The sequence below is a fragment of the Hemiscyllium ocellatum genome, chromosome 22, assembly GCF_020745735.1.
Source record: "Hemiscyllium ocellatum isolate sHemOce1 chromosome 22, sHemOce1.pat.X.cur, whole genome shotgun sequence".
Taxonomy (NCBI): domain Eukaryota; kingdom Metazoa; phylum Chordata; class Chondrichthyes; order Orectolobiformes; family Hemiscylliidae; genus Hemiscyllium; species Hemiscyllium ocellatum.
In genome coordinates, this window is record NC_083422.1 from 20,752,812 (window position 1) to 20,773,028 (window position 20,217).

Here is a 20,217-nt window from a genome sequence, read left to right on the forward strand (position 1 = left end):
AGTTTATTTCTAGTTTGTCCTAACTATGGCAGTGTGTGCCATTAGGAAGGACTTGTTCTGTTCTGGTTTTCCTGAAGGAGTTTGTTGTAAACCTGATGCCAAGGTGTCTACTCCATTGAAAACAGAGTAAATAACTTTTTTTAAAGTAGACAAAGGAAGCATGAGTGAGTGGAGTCAGGCTCTCTCAGACCCAAGGTTTTAGTTTTGCTTTTGGTTGTTTGAAGTTGAGGTTTTGGAGTTGAAGCTGTTAGGTTCAGCTCTCTCTCTCTCTGCTGCTAGATTCATTCTGTTGGTGTTCTTTCACTTGGACCGGAGGAGGTAACAAGTGAGGGAAATCTGTTTAGCTGAATTTGCCTTTCCCAAGGGTGTGTTTATGGAACCATTCATGAGTAGTAGTTAAATAATATGTAAGTGTTTTGATTTTAAAAAAGAATTGGCATAACTTTAACTTTATTTGTATTTTAACTATGGTATAAGAATAGTGTGATTTGCTTAAAGCCTAGTATTTTGACCAATCGAATCATCTCTGGAACACAGTGCCTTATGTTTGCCTCTAACTAAGATAAATGTTAAGGTCTCGGCTATCTCCTCTATGTTCTGAGGGGGTTTGGTCTGGTATCCATAACATTTACAAACCTGGCAGAGAGATCGTGGACTGATTCAGGTCGAAAATATAAATCACAATGGGGCTTGTTCATGGAATTTATGGTGCACAAGCAATACTAATAAGAAAATCAATATTTTAATCTGGCTTCACATCAGACTCTGCCTAATCTGAAAATCAAGTGTTGCAAGCTTGCTTTTTGCACAATCATGTCTTAAGTGCCTTCAGGAGTCAATTCTTAATCTTAACAGAAGTGGCAGTATCACCTTAGGAAAGTGAAAGTCATTAACTGTCACTTCTTCATGGTGCCAAATGGCAATTTTTCTTCCTCTCTAACTTTCCAATTGGTACATCAGCAATTTCATCAATATACATCAGCAACAATGCAAACATTTCCTTCAATTAAATTCTTTCTCAAATTTCAAATGTGTCTGCATTTTTCAGTATTTATTAATGCAAACAATATTCTTTCATTCAAACAAAAATTAGTACTTTCACTGACAAATTGTTGTATTTTCCAAATGTGATTTTTCTATTACTTTTTTTTAAATGTGGGTGGTATTCACAAAGTCTCCATTTCTTTTTCCCTAAAGGAAATTAGTGAATCAGCAGGTTTTTACAACATTCTGACTTGTGCATAGTCACTTTTACACTGTTTAAGATTCAAGCTGGCTTTCAGTGCAATACTTAAGTTGCATTTGTTGTATTACTTGACTTGCAATAAACAATTGACATGACTTAGAATAAAATTACAAGGTATTCAAGAAGACATTCAAATTGCTTATTCATGCAAGTAATGTTGTTAGGTTTATAACAAATTAACAACTTAATGACAAACTTGTGCAAATTTTGATTTCATCAATAAACAATGGAAATTGACCACTTCTAATTTCAGGCACACAATATCTTTACTTGTAACATAGAAATGTGGGAATTCCATGTGGAGCTCTGATCTTTTAATTTCTCCAAAAATAAACCTTGGCCATTTCAAAAAGCACCACCTGTGATAAAAGCATACATTTTCCCTTCTCTACACTAGCGATCCTTCTCTGGATGATAACGATAGCAAGCATCAACTTGCAGGTGGTTTTATCGTGTTGGTTTATGAACAAGAACAGAATTTAGTCTGCTCAATCTCTTTTTATCACAAACTCATACAACAAGCCGGTTGTTTTATTCCATCAACCTAATTCGCATTTGAATTCACCTGGAGGTGAAAAGCGAATGTTTAACTTGATATTCCCATTAACCAGAATAGCGAATCTGATCTTCATTTCACTTTCGCATTTGATTCTGTCATCGTTACTACTCGGTAATAGTTAAATATTCTTATAGTGCTTACCAGAAAATAAATTTTCAATACGAATGATGATTAGAAATTGGAATGTGACTATTTGGAGAAATGAAAGTACACTATTCATAGCTTTTACTTATTACAGTAAAGTTAAGTTTAACTAAAAGAAAGCTTGGCTTACAAAAATAGGTTGTCTTTGTTCATGGTTGTCATTTGGATAGTAGCTCCTGTCCAACCTTAACAACTGTACAGTGGCTTTAATAACACACTTTGATATATAATCTACTAACTTGTACTCTCAATAAAATGCTCCTGTTCAACATTCATTTGCTGATGGAATTTAGCAAACACTGATGTAACAGTTATATAATACATCTCTTATGGGAACATCATTGTATGGATTTACACAGCTTGAAAATTGCACTACAATAATTTTTTGTTTGAAATTGAGAACCAGTCATGTCAAATAGAAATGAGAATGAATCCATTCAGTTAAAAGTCTGTATTATGACATTTGATTGGATGCTTTAATTTGGTGGAGTCCTTTGTGTTATTTTGGCTGTCAATGAGTACCAAAGGATTCTTTTGATGGTTTTCAATGATGTCAGCAACACTGGAAAACCGCTAGATGGAGAGAAATAAAATATACTGTTAGCTCTTCAGTATTTTTTTCCAAATGTAAAACCAAACCAAAACAAAAATAAATAATATCTTGATTGTACAAAATTATCTCAAAGCGCTACAGAGTTACTTTAAAAATCTAAAATAAGGTCCCATACTAAAGATGGGAAATATTGAGTGGTGACCAAGCATTTGAGTCAATGAGGTAGATCTTGGAAGATGGAGGTAGATAGGCTCGAATGGCTAAAGTCATGGGGCTTAAGTGACAAATAACATATGAAACAAAGTTGCAGTCGGAAATGGAGAATCAGAATAGAGCAGAACTTTGGAAGCAGACACAGTATTTGAATAAGTAGAACTTTTTTATAACTGCTTTATGTTACAAGTAATTATGTATAATAAAGTTTTCTGATTTTCACACTAAATTATTTGATTTGACTTATTATTGTCACATGTACTGAGATAGGCAAAACAATATTTTTCACTACTATCCAGACAATTATAACTTGCGTAAATATACCAGTGTAATAGCACAGAATGCAGAATATAGTGTGACAACTGCAGAGAAGGTGCAAAGAAAGATCAACTCTAATACATGAGAGGTCCACTCATAAGTCTGAAAACAGCAGGGAAGAAGCTGTTCTTAAATCCGTTAGTACATGTTTTCAAACATTTACACCCTCTTCCATTGGCAGGTGCAAGAAAGTATAACCAAGGTGAGAGACTACTTTGGTATGTTGGCTGCTCTCCCGAGGCAGTGAGAAGTATTGACTGAGTGAATGTTTTTCATGATTAACAGGATTGCATAAACAATTCTGAAATTTCTTGTGATCTTGGCCAGAGCAGTAGCCATACAAGCTGCGATACATCGGGTTAGGATGCTATGCATTCTAACGCTGTACATACAGCCAGAAAATTAAGAAATGACTTGATCCCAAACATTCCAAATTGGAGAAGTTACAATGTGTTATGACCAGATTTTACAGTTGTAATGACTGTAAAGCGATCACCAGCATTATCTTGTGAACTTAGCACAGGTAAACATGAACATTCTGTGCTACTGAAGTTTCCAAGAATAAAAATCATCTTGAATTCACTGCACTGCTGAGAAGTTCCACTTTTACATGCAATGTCATTGTTCAAATACCAAAATGTTGCATCTTGTAAAACAGAGTTACAGCTCTTAAATGACGCACTATTCAAAACCACTTCTGAACAACCTTTCTGGCCCTGAAAAGTCCATGTTATATTCCCGCCTCAGGCAAGTGACTGTGTGGAGTTTGCACGTTCTCCCTGTGTCTGCATGGGTTTCCTCCGGGTGCTCCGGTTTCCTCCCACAGTCCAAAGATGTGCAGGTCAGGTGAATTGGCCATGCTAAATTGCCCGTAGTGTTAGGTAAGGGGTAAATGTAGGGGTATGGGTGGGTTGCGCTTCGGTGGGTCAGTGTGGACTTGTTGGGCCGAAGGGCCTGTTTCCACACTGTAATGTAATCTAATCTAATTTGTGCAAGCTCAATTATTTAAAACTCCATTGTTTAATATTTTCAAAGTATATGATATTTCAACTTCTAATGCATATACTTCAATAATTTCCATAATTTTCTCTCTCTCTCTTTCACACTTGGGACTAAGCTTCTCTTTCCTACAGTATCTGCAATGCATTTAGGCTGTTTTTTGATATAATAAAACTAAACATAATATGCTCGGTGCAGTCTAACAGTTTTCTTGAAAGGCATTAGCAAAATCTCTGTTTATTATTATGAAGTCTGCATAACCTTTAAATCTGAGCATTATTTTGAACTGTCACACTAAGTAAGGTATTGTGCCTGTGAATTTTGTTGTTAAATGAATTAAAATGATTATCCAGCCTGCTTTTCAACGGCCACCTTCGATTTATGGTCCAATATAGAGAACTAATTTGATTTTCAGAGCAACATAAATGCTGGCCCCTTTCCTCTACAATTTAAAGAAAATGTTATATTTTACATTGCATGAAAATTGTCAATTTTTAAAAAAAAATCCTTTAAAACACTGTTACTGTGCCACTGGTTCTCTACGTTTTATATTGTAATGCATGCTTCACAATAATTGCAACACATTCAAACATTAGACATTTATATTTGCCTACATTCCTGTTTCTCTGTGGCACACAGTGATCAACAGGAAATATTGGAATTGTTAGTGCTATTCTGACATTTCCTGTCAAGTATTCCTGCGTCATAATCATCTTAAGTTTCTTAGTGCTTCAAATAGAGCAAAAACATATCATTGGTCAGTTAATTAATATGTAAAATGACTTGCTGTCAATTTAAAAATGCAGTCATGGAATTACCTGCGACCATGTTCTACCAAGGGAAGTGTGACAAAGCAAATCCCTTGGACACACTAATGTAAGGAGGGACCTTGATCAGCAAATGTTAAGAAGACATCATTGGCATTGACGAGGAACTTCTGGTCACCATGGTAGGTACTTACTTACCCTTCTAAGAGGGTAGGGAGTGAAATGGGAGGGTAATTGTAGTTCTGGAATCTTCTAAATTGGTTAAAGAAAAAGAATGTAATCAAAAACTGCTTTTCAGGGAAGAAATCTGATTTGTGTTCAAAACAGACAACATGTTTCTGGAATAATTGCTGAATTAATTGATCTGAACGGGTCCAAGACTAGAGCCAAACTGGGCATCAGGATTTTCTGGGACTCCTTTGAATGTCTAGTTAAGTCTTCTGATTGCATACCCCAATGTTAATTGCTCATCTTTCCCAATGAATTGAGTTCAGTCGAGAATCTGCTTCTGTCCACTAGTAGAATCAAATATTTCAGTCCAGAGCCATGTTCTGTCTCACTATGCAAGACCCTCCCAGCCTCACGTGTAAATTTAATTTGCTTGCTCTTCAAACCCAAGGATTCCCAGCCTAATGTTTTCACTTTATATAAAATTATTTACTATGGAAACAGCCATGCCTGTGCCTTGTCTGGCTGTGTGCTGATTTGGTGATCATACTGAGTGTTTCACTCAACTCCAATTGATACTCAAAATTCAATCCCTCTCCCCTCAATGTCGACAAAAATTCATTTACAATGGTGACCAATGGACAAAGGTTCCCCTTGTGAGTAGAATTGAAGCAATGGATGAGAAGCTGCTCTTCCAATCTCACGCTGTATCTGTCCTATCCTGTACTCTCCTGGTCAGTTTGTGACTCCAGTATCAATTTTTCAGTTTAAATCTGAAATGGAGATCACTATGCAGTAAATAGGGTTGTAGCTAGTTAAAATATTTCAGCTTTATAAATGTGCGATGGAAATGCATTAGCTGGTATTTCAGCAGTCTGCAAAATGTTTATAGGGTGATGGCTTGTTGGGGAACAGTTCTGCACACAATTACTTTGGGGAAGAAAACTATCAACAACTTAAATCAGTACAAGGTAACAGGCTTAAGTACTTGACATCTAGGAAATTAATGCTTCCCTCTTGTAGCTTTAAATTTAATAGGGAGTTGATAATTATTGAGAATATTGATAAATTATTCTAATTCTGGTCATGAGTCCAAATATTCCGTCTGTCAAAATGAATGCAGATAGTACTATTTACATGACAGCACTATCAAAAAAGCAAATTTGTGAGAATGAAAATGTAGCTCTGAAAATCAATATGTAGCCTCTGGGAAAAAAAATCTCGGAGCCCTCCAGAAAGGGAAATCTTGAGGACCCCTGTCTGCAAGCATTACTTCATCAGTACCAAGATTCCCTTGAGATTTTCTTGGAACATGTCTGCATGAAATGGAAAAATCTGAGATGTTTCATAAGATGAGCATATAGAAAATAGAAAAATGACTTGATAGACGTAGATTAGGCGTAGTTATTATGTAAATGAAATTGAACTATAAATGTTGAGTTTCATAGGAAAAACAAGGTGAAAAGACTGTGCCGTCAGATATTTCACCTCTCATCTATTTTGGTTGAAACTGATTTGTTTTGTTAGCTACTGTCAAAAAATTGTCAATCCAAAAAATATACAGTCTTGCCATAAACAGACTGTCTCCCATGAGATATACCAAGAAAGTGTGGTTAACTGAAGTAACATGGCGTTGCACATTTGTTTTAGCTAAAAATAGAACTGAATGCAATTGAGCCATTGATTATGTAAATACCTGCTATCATGCACAATACAATGGTATATGGCTATCTTTAAAAGTCAAAGTAAAATCCAGTAAATCACTCACCTCTTCACCATTCTTCTCTTTCCCTAATGCATATTCTTTTGTTAATTCGATGTAGCGTACAGGAATATTATAGACTCGTCGTTTGTACAATACAACTAACGTATATGGCTGCTTAGAGTCCTGCCCAGAGCTTTTTCTTATAAGAAAGCATCCATCCTGTTTTTAACATAAAAAGTAATTTAGCTACACAGTAATACAAAATTGTAAAATCGCCTAATAGAAATTCACTCTTACCTTATTAAGTTTAATTAAAGCCTCTTCCGCGGCTTTTCGGTCATAATTACTTGAAAACCATATTTTGCCATCAACACTCGGATCCTGGAGGTAATAACCAAATAGGAAATAGTTATAATGCACTTATTTCTCTTCTAACTTCTTGCTCTTTCACAGCAAAAGCTGTAGGAAAATGGATGCGATTTCTTGAGAATGGCAGTTCTCTTTGAAAGATCTGAGATGTTTCATAAAATGAGCATTTGGGAAAATAGAAAAGTGACTTGATAGATAGAGATTAGGAGCAGTTATCAAAAACTTAAGATATGGGTTTTAAGTTCAATTTAAGGGGTACTGAGAAGTGAAGAGATTTAACAAGTTCCACAGTAAAGGATCTGGAAGCTGAAGACTTTACTGATGATCAGGAAAGATATGTACACAGGAAGCCAGAGTCAGAAGAATTGAGTATTCTGAATTGAATGTTATTGCAACCAAGGAGTGGAAAGCAGATATTGAAAAGTGTCTTGGAGTTAAATGAAGGAACTGTGGTGATGCATGTGGCAGGAAACATATACATACAAAATAGGAATTTTTCAAAATGTGTAGAGCAGAAAAGAAATTTTGGGGTTCAAATGCATAATGAAGACAAATTAATGAAGGTGTAAAAATGCATATGGAGTTCTAGGATGCAGGCCCTCTACCCTCTATAAGGACAAGTACTGCAGGTTCATGGAAACACGACAACCCCCCATATTCCTTATCAAAACGCAAAGCATCTGTTTTGGAACTACATTGCCATTCTGTCACTATCACAGGATCAATATATTAGTACAGCTTTTGCAGCAGCAGTGTGGGTGAATCTACATCACTTTGACTGCAGCAATTCCAGAAGGTGGCTGTCCACCACCCTTTCATAGGCAATTAGGAAAGTGCAATTAATGTTAGCCTCATCAGCATGCCCACATCCTGTAAAAGAATAATATTTTATATAATGTCAAGACCATTAAGCTTCCCCAAAAAAATGATACCCAAGCTGGGAAGGTTCTAGATCTGTCAGATATCTTCAATAAATCAAAAGATCATTAGAAAAAGGTTCAGAAGTGATTTGCAGGTTTTAAAATGAAGAGTTTTATTAATGTTAAACATAGAGAAACTATACCACTTAGAGTTCATCACCAAAAGTACAATGCAAAAGAAGACATGCATTTTTCTGTTGAGGCTCAATATGACAGCATTCTCACATCAGATTGAAAAAATTCTGGTCTCAAGACCCCCTCAATGGATTAGAGTACATGAATTTAGGATGAAATTGCAGTATTCCCTTTGTTCATCAAAATTTATGTAAATGTTAATTTAAGGCTTTACTTAATCTCAAAGAAGATGCTATTTCAAAGAACAGCAGGGGAGTTATGCATAGTAACTTGGCCAATATTTGTCTCTCAATCAAATCATACAAACAGATTATCTAGTTATCAGATTGCTGCTTTCTGTACGCAGTGGGTGCTACATTTTTTACACTGATTATGCACTCAAATGTTTTTTTAAAAAAAGCTAAATGTCAACTCTATAAATGTATAGCACCTCTATAGTGTTGTTTGGACTGCTATGCTTTGGCATCATATTTAAAACCCAGCGGTGGACCTGGTCAATTCATGCCAACAAGAAATTGCACTTCACAGTAAATGTAGTGGGAGGCAAGTGAAAAATAAAAGCTTGGGGTGATACTTCGTTGCAAACACAAGCTCACATTCGTAAATGTATTGTTTTTCAAATGATCAACTGACATTGTAACTGCGTCTGGAAGAATCGAGCTATGCAGGCTATCTGTCCTTCATGACATACCAGGATAAATCCTGCCTAAAGGAACGCTATTCTTTCCTTTATGTTCAGTGTAGTTTAACACCTTGTCATTGCTCAATGTAGGAGCATCACCTGTTAGAAAATCTGCAAACAGCTGACTTTGCTTCTGGGCGGCCTGCCTTTCAAGAAACAGCAAGTTTACAATTGATGAATGATCACTGCACCCTGCTCAAATTATTGGAATCAGGTTCCTTAAGTCCTGTCTGTCCTAATGAACTCGACACTACTGCATTCTACCGTGTTCAAGGTGATGTTCCTCCTGTCAACGTCCTCCTCCAATAAAACCATTCCTGCTGTCCCAGCTCTTCAATATTTATCACACATCCTCTTTACCCGCTCCAGGTGTACAGAGCTGTCCAGGTCACTTTGTAAATGTCATTTACAAAATATCGTGCAAGGACTGTAACAAACACTACATTGGACAAACAGACAGAAAACTAGCCACCAGGATACATGAACATCAACTAGTCACAAAATGACATGACCCTCTCTCACTAGTATCCCGACATACAGATAAGGAAGGACACCATTTTGACTGGGACCACACATGAATCCTAGGATAAGCCAAACAAAGACACGCATGTGAATTCCGAGAAGTGTGGCATTCCAACTGGAACTCTATCAACAAACACATCGAGTTAGACCCATCTACGCCGCCCCCCCCCCCCCCCCCCCCCAGAAAAAGAACAGGAAATGACATCACCATGGAAAAATGACATCACCAACCCAACGAAACCCAAATATATAAATAGAAAGCAGGAATTATCAGCAGTGCTTCGCCTGGAGGCCCACTGAAGATGTTACCTGGTAGGGTGACAAAACGTCTGGAAATGAACCTTCTAGTTCAGCGAGCAAACCTACATCCAGAACCTCAACCTGAGCTATAAATCTTCTCAAAACTTGCTAATCTTTACAGGATTATGCAGCAGATGGCATCTGCTCTATACTGCACGTCACCAACCCCAGACGACTCTAGGCATCAGAGTCTCATTTTCAGGATGCCAATTTTCTGTTCCACTTTAGCACTTGTTTGATGAATGCATTGCGTTGCAGTGATACTCAGCCTCATTCAGAGGTTTGTGTAAGAGAATCCTCAGTTTGTGCAATGGTGCCCTCATCTCCTAGGACCCATTTATGTAAGGCAAACTGTGTAAGGCATTGAAATGAAGCAGAAACAGAAGAGTTCACAAAAATATATGCATCACGGCAGCTCCCAGGGTATCTGGAGACTCTTAGCAAATGCCTAAGATGTGGCATTAATAATCACAGATGATTTGTACATTTATTGAACACGCTTTCCAATTATTCAAGTTATCTGCATTATAATACGGTACTCTCAAAGTAACACGTGTATAGTCTACAGTGTCCTGCAGCTGGGTGGAGCCAGCTACATTGTCAAAACCTACTGCCAACGCTGTAGCATTGATCTCATCATGGGGACATGAGATAGAGTCATAGGGATGTACATCATGGAAACAGACCCTTTGGTTCAACCTGTCCATGCTGACCAGATATCCCAACCCAATCTAGTCCCACCTGCAGCACCCGGCCCATATCCCTCCAAACCCTTCCTATTCATATACCCATCCAAATGCCTTTTAAATGTTGCAATTGTACCAGCCTCCACCACTTCCTCTGGCAGCTCATTCCATATACGTACCACCCTCTGCGTGAAAAAGTTGCCCCTGAGGTCATTTTATATCTTTCCCCTCTCACCCTAAACCTATGCCCTCTAGTTTTGGACTCCCCGACCCCAGGGAAAAGATTTTGTCTATTTATTCTATCCATGCCCCTCAATTTTGTAAACCTCTATAAGGTCACCCCTCAGCCTCCGACGCTCCAGGGAAAACAGCCCCAGCCTGTTCAGCCTCTCCCTGTAGCTCAGATCCTCCAACCCTGGCAACATCCTTATCAATCTTTTCTGAACCCTTTCAAGTTTCACAACATATTTCCGATAGGAAAGAGACCAGAATTGCAAGCAATAGTCCAACAGTGGCCTTACCAATGTCCTGTACAGCCGCAACATGACCTCCCAACTCCTGTACTCAAATGAACAACTTTATTACATTGGTGTGTTGACAACTGAGAGGTCAGTTTCCCCAGTACATCCTTGGAAACAGCTGGCTGCATACTTAAAGGACCATAATTTCGTCTCTCTTCCCCCCCAACCTGATCAACAGTGCTCTCCATCGCAACTCCTCCATTTTCCGCATTTCCCCTCATGAACCCCAACCCCCAAACCACAACAAGGACAGAATACACACAAGCAATCCTCACATTCCACTAATCTTCAGACAAAGCACATCCCCCTCCCCGATTTCCGCTATCTACAGTCAGACTCCACCACCAAAAATATATTTCCCTCCCCACCCGTATCAGCATTCCATAGGAACTATTCCCTCTGATTGCCTCATCAGCTCCACGCTGCCCACCAAACCTCTCTCCAAACCTGGCACCTCCCCTGTGCTACAAGAGGTACAAAACTGGCACCCACTCCTCCCCCTCATCTCCAGCCAAGGCCCCAGAGGATCATTTCAAATCTGGCAGAGATTCACCTGCATATCTTCCCACCATATTTACTGTATCCAGTGCTCTCGAAATGGTCTCCTCGGCATCGGGGAGACCGAGCGCAAATTTGCGAGATGTTCAGGGAACATCTCTGGTCTGTACATACCAACCAACCCCACCTTCGTGTGGCCATCCACTTCAACTCCCCCTGCCACTCTCCCAAGAATGTATCCACCATAGGCCTCCTCCACCACTAAATCAAGGCTACCTGTAAACTGGAGGACGACACCTCATCTCCCACCTCAGGAGCCTATGATCACACGGCCTCAACACTGATTTCACCAGTTTCCAAATCTCCATCCCCACAGGACTTGTGATGAAGATTTTGCAATGAAATCAGGTGAATAATTTTTCAGACTAAAGTTAGTGGGGGTATTGGCAGCCTCAGTGCAATATTAAAGCCTGGTTCAACTAAATAGGGACAATTGGTAGTGGGAATGGAAGTTGAGAGAATAGCTTGATATATAGAGTTTATTCACATCAACAGTTAAAGTTCAAATAGCAGGCAGTCTTTGGTACTTCAATAGAATGGTGACCAGAAAGCATAGAAAATACTGTAGCAAATATTTAGGGGTGGGTGTTTTGAAAGGAATTAATGTTGAAACAATCAATGATGGAACAGAGGCAGCAATGGTTTAATTTTTACCTGAATTGCAAGCCATCTATTTAATTTCTGATGCTGCTTATGAAATTGATAATATGCATTTAGTTTACTAAAATTGTACCTGTTCTAAACTTGAATTAGGGCTGGAAACACGTGCAGGGAGATCGGGTCGTCCAAGAGTCCCATTAGATCTGGTTGGAATTTCTGGAAAGTCTAAAAGAATCACGGTAAGGAAATAATTACTTAAAATTTGGTTATTTAGCACATAAACATCAGAAGTTAATCAGGTGCAGATCTGAGGAGAAAGGACAGAAGCAACTCTATTCTCATTGTGTCAACTTTTGCGACTTTCTGATTAAAACTTGGATTTCACAACTTAATTAACAAGGAAGGAGGAGATATTTGCAGTCTCAAGCTTTCATTTCCCATTAATTCTGTTCATACTGTATTCAAACACCAGCATCGCTATTGAACATTTACCGACTGGAAGATCTGCAGATGTGCTAGAGCCAGACTGAAGATTTGTAAGAGATCAGATTTATAATTCTTCCTATAATCCCAACCACACCTGGATAATTCCTATGAGGTTTTGTGTTGGCCCATCTCCAGTTTGTTGAAGTTTTGAAAGCATCCAATTTTTTTTTCAGTCAAATGTTTAAAAAGAATTTAAAATAAATTATGTAATTGTTTCCTTGATTTTTTGATTGTTATCAATCATCAATAACATTACTTGTAATGGTTTTAAAGATCAATTATATTGAATTATTTGATTGGAAGAGTATTATATTTATCTCAGCACCAAGGCATACAGAAGCATGGAATATGATTATTTTAAAAATCAGTGAACATATGCTAATTACAAATTAGAGCATAGTTATTATACTTCACTACAGCTTACCATAATTGTTTTAGAGGGTCACAAATAATGGGTGAGTTAAGACTCCTTTAAATTCTCAGTACAGAATGAGTACCTTATGATGATGACAGGATAGAAAATCTAGCCCACAGTTCTATCCAGCAATCCAACCCTGCTGCTTTTTTTTATAACATTTAATCACACCGACTTGTTTATGTTGCTACCTAATTAATATTATGATCTAATTATTTTCTACAAACGATCAAATTTCACATTTTTTTTTCCATGATTTAAAATGCATTGATCAATTTTATTTCAGAAATATATAACAACTTACCCCAATCTTAATTAGGTACACTAAGGTTACCATGAAGGATCCTCCTTCTCAATCTTATCCCTGGCCTCAGGCTTGGTGACCCTTAGGTTAAATCACCAGGAGTCATTTCTCTCTAATAAGCTAGCCACCCATGGTCCAGCAGGACTATGATAACTTTAATTTTAGCTTTATATTTTAATGTTGTTTCTGATAACTTACTTGGTTGGTTTGTAGGTTGCAACCTCGGAACACCTAGCCTGGAAACAGAAAATGAATGTTAATATGTATTCTTTCATTTGCTGTCCATAGCCTCATACACAGGATCATCTATTAAACTATATTTTTATAAAGACTTTACAAAAGTAATAAAATTATTAAGAGCAGTACTTAAAGCCAAGACGTGGTGCTGGTACAACAGGAGCTTCTGCTGTTGGGCTTGAGAGTCGAGGCCGATCAGGGATTCTGGGCTTTTCACCTGAAGAAAGCAATTGGAGATGTCACTGGAGTCTGAATAACTGGGAAAGCCTAGTGAAAGATGCAACAGTATCAATATTATAATGGCAGTGGAAAAATAAATTAATTTGAGAACAACAATTACCATCAATGCATCACAAATTGGATATAGATCATTAGCACTAAACAGAACTGAAAGTGACCTAATGAAAGCTATTAACTGTATACAGTATACAACACACTGAATATACTAAAACTGAATTTGCTTAATTCAATCTTCCTATATCAGATGAAGCACTAGTCTGAAAATTATAATGAGTTTCTCTTTCTGTTAGTTTAAGAGAAATATTAAACTGTTCAATTTACATAGTAAAGTAACTTGGGGTAAAGTAGAAAATGGAGGAACTTAGTTCAAATGAGCTTTCTGAAAAAGTAATTGGATTAAATACTTCTAAAATAGCCAAGAAACAAAATAAAAGAGAACAGAAATAATGATAAGAAATTGAAGAAGAATGCTGGAGCAACACAACAAGTCTGGCAGCACCTGTGAAGACAGAAACAGTGAAGGTTTTAAAACCAATATGATTCTTCTCCAGAACAGAATTATTTCTGAAATCTAGTCCTGAAGATGAGATCATGGAATTGCAACCTCAATTGTCTCTCTCTCTCTCTCTCTCTCTCTCTCTCTATACAGATGTTGACAGAGCCACTAAGTTTCTCCAGCATTTTCTGTTTTGATTTCCAATCTCTAGCATCCACAGTATTTGCTTTTATGGAAGTAATATTAAACCTCGTAATATATGGATACTCAGGCTACAGACCACGGAGTCCCATTATAGAAGGGATAAAGGCATAAAATTTGTACTGTAGATTCAGCAGGAAGTTACAAATAATAAACAAAACTGTAGCCCCGAGAAGATGATAGGACTAAGTAACTGGGTCATAGAAACCGAACACGTCAGTTAATAGAAGCTTTTAAAATTTTGAATGAGTTAATAAGATAATGTGGAGCAGAGTAAGAAAATATATTTTGCAAAGACAATGTAAGGCATGTACAGTAAATAGATTCACACTGAAAGATGTGGATGAACAGAGACATTGCGGTACAAACACATAATTCCTTGCAAGTGTCAATTAACACAGATGAAGCCCATCAAAAAAAACCATGAACATGCAACGATCAGGTGATGGGAAGTAAAGTGGAAGCAAGTTTGGGGAGAATAGTCAGCAAAGACCTATTGAGCCAAATGGCTCATTTCTTTGTTGTGATCTCTCTGGCCTCAATTTTTCCATTTTTTCCTATTTTTGTTTGCAAAGTATTTGTTTTGGAATAAGAAACAGGGCGGGTGGCCCACAATGGTCAATGCTGACCTTTCTCCACACAATTTCAGTTCTTCATCTTGTTAATTATATAACTGGCCTCTTCAGGTCCCTGCCCTGGAGTCACTCAGTAGGACAAGCGATAGTATTCACTGCTGCCAGAACTTTGCGATATTCATGCCGCTGGTGTTATTTTTAAAGGCTAATTCCAGACCATTTCAGGTGCTGCCAGTTGGAATCTGTCCTTTATGATGTTGCGCTGTATTGTTATTACCAAGGACGTGGCCCAGAAGAAAAGCAGGTAGCCTGCTTCATGGAAGTGATGGTGGAGATAATCACCATCCTTTTTCCTGCTGACTGCTGAAGGAGACCACATCACCAGACTCAAGTCAGTCTGGACTGAGACGGCAGCTTTGGTCAATGCAGTGTCCCAGGGAAAACAGAATGGACAGCAGTGTAGGAATGAGGTCAATGATCGCCAGTGCTCTGCAAAGGTAAGTGCCATCATTTTATCCCAACTATCTCATACTCCAAGGACCACCACTCACTCGTACTGCACACGTCTCTCAACAAGTTTGATGGACTATAATTCTCACTATTGCATGGCTCTCACCCATCTCCTCCTTCCAAACCACTAACTTTTAACCTCTGCACTTCTCACTCACTCAATAGGAATATGCAAGTCCCTTTTCCAGTACCTTCATCACTGCTGACAGTTCTTCCAACTTGGGAGAAATTGAGCAGTGCAGATGCTGGAGCTCTTCCAACCTACTCAAACCTGTTTTTCTCCATGTCATGTGCATTCCCGATGTTGAGGTCAGAGTGATTGACTTGTGAAAACCCCTTTCATCCAATTCCCTGTTCCTGTTGTGCTCTGTGAGATCCCATACATCCACCTTGAATTCTCCATTTTCATTATCCTAATTCCATCAGAACCAGTGACCCTTGAGCTTCCTGCATTCCCCAGAACTCTACGCACCATCCCCTTATATCCCTGGACTGTTTTTACCTGATTGTGATCTAATCCCTGGACTGCAAGGATACGGATCCCTGGACTCTCATAGGATCACGCAACTAGCTCTCCGTAATCAACCACCTAGACTGGAAACAGTCAAATCCCTTAACAGAGTTTGCTACTACCTATTGACTCCACTAAGGACTGGTCCCCATTGACTTTGAGACGTGGGCATTTAATGGAAGCACATGTAGTGTGTTTGCTGTATAAGGTGTAGGTGTGACATTGATGTATCCTGATGCGGTTCAGCAATTATGTCCACTTCTTGAGGGTTCAGTGCTCTGACCCATGAAAATGTACCTACCTCTCCCTTTGCGATGAACAGCAACCCATGTCACAGAGGGTGGCTTAGCACTGAACAGCCTGTGTGTGGAAAAGCAAGTCAAGCAATAGAGACTGGCAACCTCCAAGATAGCACAAAGTGAATGCTAAGAAAGTTAGCTAAAAGCCATGAGATATTGCCATGAAAACGGCAATGTCCATGAAGCATGCAGGGTCTTTGTTGCAAGGCTTTAGTTGTCTGAATGCTTTAGGAAGCCAATTGTAAGTTGCTGTTGCCAGTACCATCTCTGATTTTCATGTTGGGAGCTGCATTGAAATGAGGTGAGATTACTTAACAATGAGATATTTGGAAATAAGATCATTGATGCTTACTAGTGAGATTCAGAACTTACTATTTAAGCCCTAAGGGGAAATTCAGAAATCATTTTCTTGACATCTAGAATTTGATTTTTCTCATTTTCACCATATCTTCCAACTTCTCAACATTCCCATACTGCTCAAGGGAGTGGATAATTCTGCTCTAGGTAACATTTGAAGTTATATATAGAGATGCAAAGAATAAAAGTGGAGGAAGAAATACATTTTGTTCAATCCAATGCGAGAACCACATTGGGAGAACTTTTATTCCCCATTATTGAAAACATGTTAAAGTCATCAGATTGACGTAAGGATGAAAAAGTCATAATTATATCAAAATATGTGTGATAATGATGCTTTGATTTGATTGACTATTGTCACATGTGCCAAGAAATAGGTGAAAATATTGTTTAGAGTGCTAACCAGTCAAATCATATCTTGCATAAATACTGCAGGATAATAGAACAGAATACAGTGTTACAGCCACAGAGATGGTGCAGAGAAAGATCTAACATATGAGAGGTCAGTTCATAAGTCTGATAACAGTGAAAAAGAAGCTGTTCTTAAATCTGTTAATACATGCTTTAAAACTGTTGTATCTTTTGCCCTATGGAAGAGAGTACAATTGGGGTGGGAGGGATCTTTGATCATGTTGGCTGCTTTCCAAAGGCAGCAGAAAGTGTAGACAGAGGAGGAAATATAATGGAGATTTTACATCATAGAGGCATTTATTGTGTGAAATACTATCTCTACCCATTGGGGATTTTTGATGAGAGGGTCATCAAGTAAAAATATATATATATGTATGTAGATCTGCTGAAGTTTGAAATATTTTGCCACAATGAGTAACTGAGACAGCGAGTGATATTAGGGAAAGTTGCATGTTGGGACTAGCTTGTGACTACTTTGGCAAGAGTTGATACAGTAACTTCTTCGTATTTTCTAGAATTCTGCTTTCTGGAATAATTATAAAACAGAGACAAGGTTAGATGTGTCAAGGTAAACTTGCATATTTGATAAGGAATAATTCCTTCAGTTGGATAGCATAGATGTCTAGACCTATCACGTACAGCAATAGCTCACTTTCAGATATTAATTTAAAATGATCTTACCTTCAGTTTGTTCCCTTGAAGGTTCACCCAATCTCTAGATAAAAGAATTTATAAGTAAAATCAGAAACACTTGCAGAAACAAAGCAGTGAAACATGCGCTATATTGAAATCACAGGAAGAGTCAAATACAGGTAAGCTTGATGAAATTAACAGTATTTGATTTCACGCAACTAATCCAGCATGGCAATAGACTGTAAAATTCTTAATAAAACTGTGATTTGAAGGTCCACTATCACTTTCTCAAGAGCAACTAAGAACAGGCAATAAATGTTGGCCCAGCCAGTGAGGCGCTCATCCCATGAATAAATTTTAAAAAACTGATCTGGTGCAGGATATGCTTTAATTGGTTAATGCACCTTCCAAATTCACTTTAAATGATAAGGTTTCTAACTTTAAATACAACCACTTTGAACAGAGAAATTTCTATCTTTACAGAACAGCAAATCGGAAATTGGGTCTAGGTGCTTTGAATGCCCTTCATACTGCGAAATTGGTATCAACAGAGCACATGTCACACTCCTCAATCGTTTTGGAATCACCTGCCAAATTTTTAATTCCTTTCTGGGTCAAATTCTCATCAATTATTTTCCCAATGCCAGCTCCAGCCAGCATTCACGTCCGATTTAGGAAGTACGTACTTCCTGCATTTTAATCACAAGTCATATAAGGATTAAGGAATTCTTATGAGGAAAGGTCGAATATTTTGTATCCATTGGAATTCAGAGGAATGAGATATGGTACAATTGAAGCATGTGATCCTAAGAAGACTTGAGGGGATGAATGCTGATTGGATAATTGCCTTTGTTGGAGGGACTAGAACTTGGAACACAGTTTGAAAATAGAGAACCTCATTTGAGATGGAGTTGAAGGAAAGTTTTCTCTCAGAAGGCCGTTTGTTTATAGAATTGTCTCCCTCAGAGAGTGGTGGAAGGGTGATTAACCACCTGCACTTCATTTAATCCAGTCTACTGCAGTTGCTGCTCTACAGTGGGAAGAAGAAATGCAGACTGGATGACTGCTTTGCAGAACACTTACATTCTGTTGGCAAAACTGACCCGGAGTTTCCTGTTGCCTGCCACTTCAACACTGTGTTCCCTGGCCAATATTTCTGTCTCAGGCTTGCTGCACTGTTCCAGTGAGGCTCAGTACAAGCTGAAAGAACAGCATCTCATTTTCCATTTGTGGACCTTGCAAGGCTTGAGGATTCAATAATTTCAGGGTTGGAACTTCTTCTCGCACGTCCTTAACCCAACCTTCAATACACAGCCAACCCATTGTCAGATACTAATAGTCCCAATCAACAATGATTGAATTCCACCAGTCTGGCCTTTACCCATTTCTTTGTCTGCCCAGTAGATGTTATCTCTCTGTCTGGGCTCCATCTCCACCTATTGTTGACTCCTCTCCCCCTTCCCCCACCCCATATTCAATATATACACACCAGTCCTTTTCCTAGCTACAATCAGTTCTGAGGAAGGGTCACTGGACCTGAAATGTTAACTCTGCTTTCTCTCCACAGATACTGCCAGACCTGCTGAATGTTCCCAGCAATTTCTGTTCACATTTCTGATTACCAGCATCTCATAGAGTCAAAGAGATGTACGGCATGGAAACAGACCCTTCGGTCCAACCCGTCCATGCTGACCAGATAAGCCCAACCCAATCTAGTCCCACCTCCTAGCACCCGGCCCATATCCCTCCAAACCCCTCCTATTCATATACCTATCCAAATGCCTTTTAAATGTTGCAATTGTACCAGCCTCCACCACTTCCTCTGGCAGCTCATTCCATACATGTACCACCTTCTGTGTGGAAAAATTGCCCCTTAGGTCTCTTTTATATCTTTCCTCTCTTACCCTAAACCTATGCCCTCTAGTTCTTGACTCCCGACCCCAGGGAAAAGACTTTGCGCCTATTTACCCTATCCACGCTCGTCATAATTTTGGAAACCTCTATAAGGTCACCCCTCAGCTTCCGACCCTCCAGGGAAAACAGCTCTAGCCTGTTCAACCTCTCCCCATAGCTCAAATCCTCCAATCCTGTCAACATCCTAGTAAATCTTTTCTGAATCTTTTCAAGTTTCACAACATCTTTCCGATAGGAAGACTAGAATTGCACGCAATATTCCAACAGTGTCCTAACCAATGTCCTGTACAGCCATTACATAACCTCCCAACTCCTATACTCAATACTCTGACTAATAAAAGAAAGCATACCAAATGCCTTCTTCACTATCCTATCTACCTGCAACTCCACTTTCAAGGAGCTATGAACTTGCACTCCAAGGTCTCTTTGTTGAGTAACACTCCCTACGACATTACCATTAAGTGTATAAGTCTTGCTTAGATTTGCTTTCCCAAAATGCAGCAGCACTTCACATTTATCTGAATTAAACTCCATCTGCCACTTCTCAGCCCATTGGCCCATCTGGTCAAGATCCTGTTATAACCTGAGGTAACCCTCTTCACTGTCCACTACACCTTCAATTTTGGTGTCATCTGCAAACTTACTAACTGTATCTCTTATGCC

At 38.6% G+C, this 20,217-nt stretch overlaps 1 protein-coding gene across 6 annotated transcripts in view; it reads right to left on the reverse strand.

Moving 5' to 3' along the window:
* Nucleotides 1–1,064: 1,064 nt before the first annotated feature.
* Nucleotides 1,065–20,217, reverse strand: part of blnk (B cell linker) — a 203,563-nt gene continuing 184,410 nt past the window's right edge. For 3 of the 6 annotated variants that reach the window (XM_060841938.1, XM_060841939.1, XM_060841937.1), the window contains 7 exons: nt 17,689–17,722; nt 13,537–13,624; nt 13,369–13,406; nt 12,099–12,190; nt 6,970–7,053; nt 6,736–6,891; nt 1,065–2,522 (listed from right to left, as the gene is read on the reverse strand). In XM_060841938.1, the coding sequence (XP_060697921.1) occupies nt 2,391–2,522; nt 6,736–6,891; nt 6,970–7,053; nt 12,099–12,190; nt 13,369–13,406; nt 13,537–13,624; nt 17,689–17,722 (624 nt within the window). In that variant the 3' untranslated portion in view covers nt 1,065–2,390. The remainder of the gene's footprint in view (nt 2,523–6,735; nt 6,892–6,969; nt 7,054–12,098; nt 12,191–13,368; nt 13,407–13,536; nt 13,625–17,688; nt 17,723–20,217) is intronic. The other 3 variants (XM_060841942.1, XM_060841941.1, XM_060841940.1) reach the window with 1 other exon arrangement.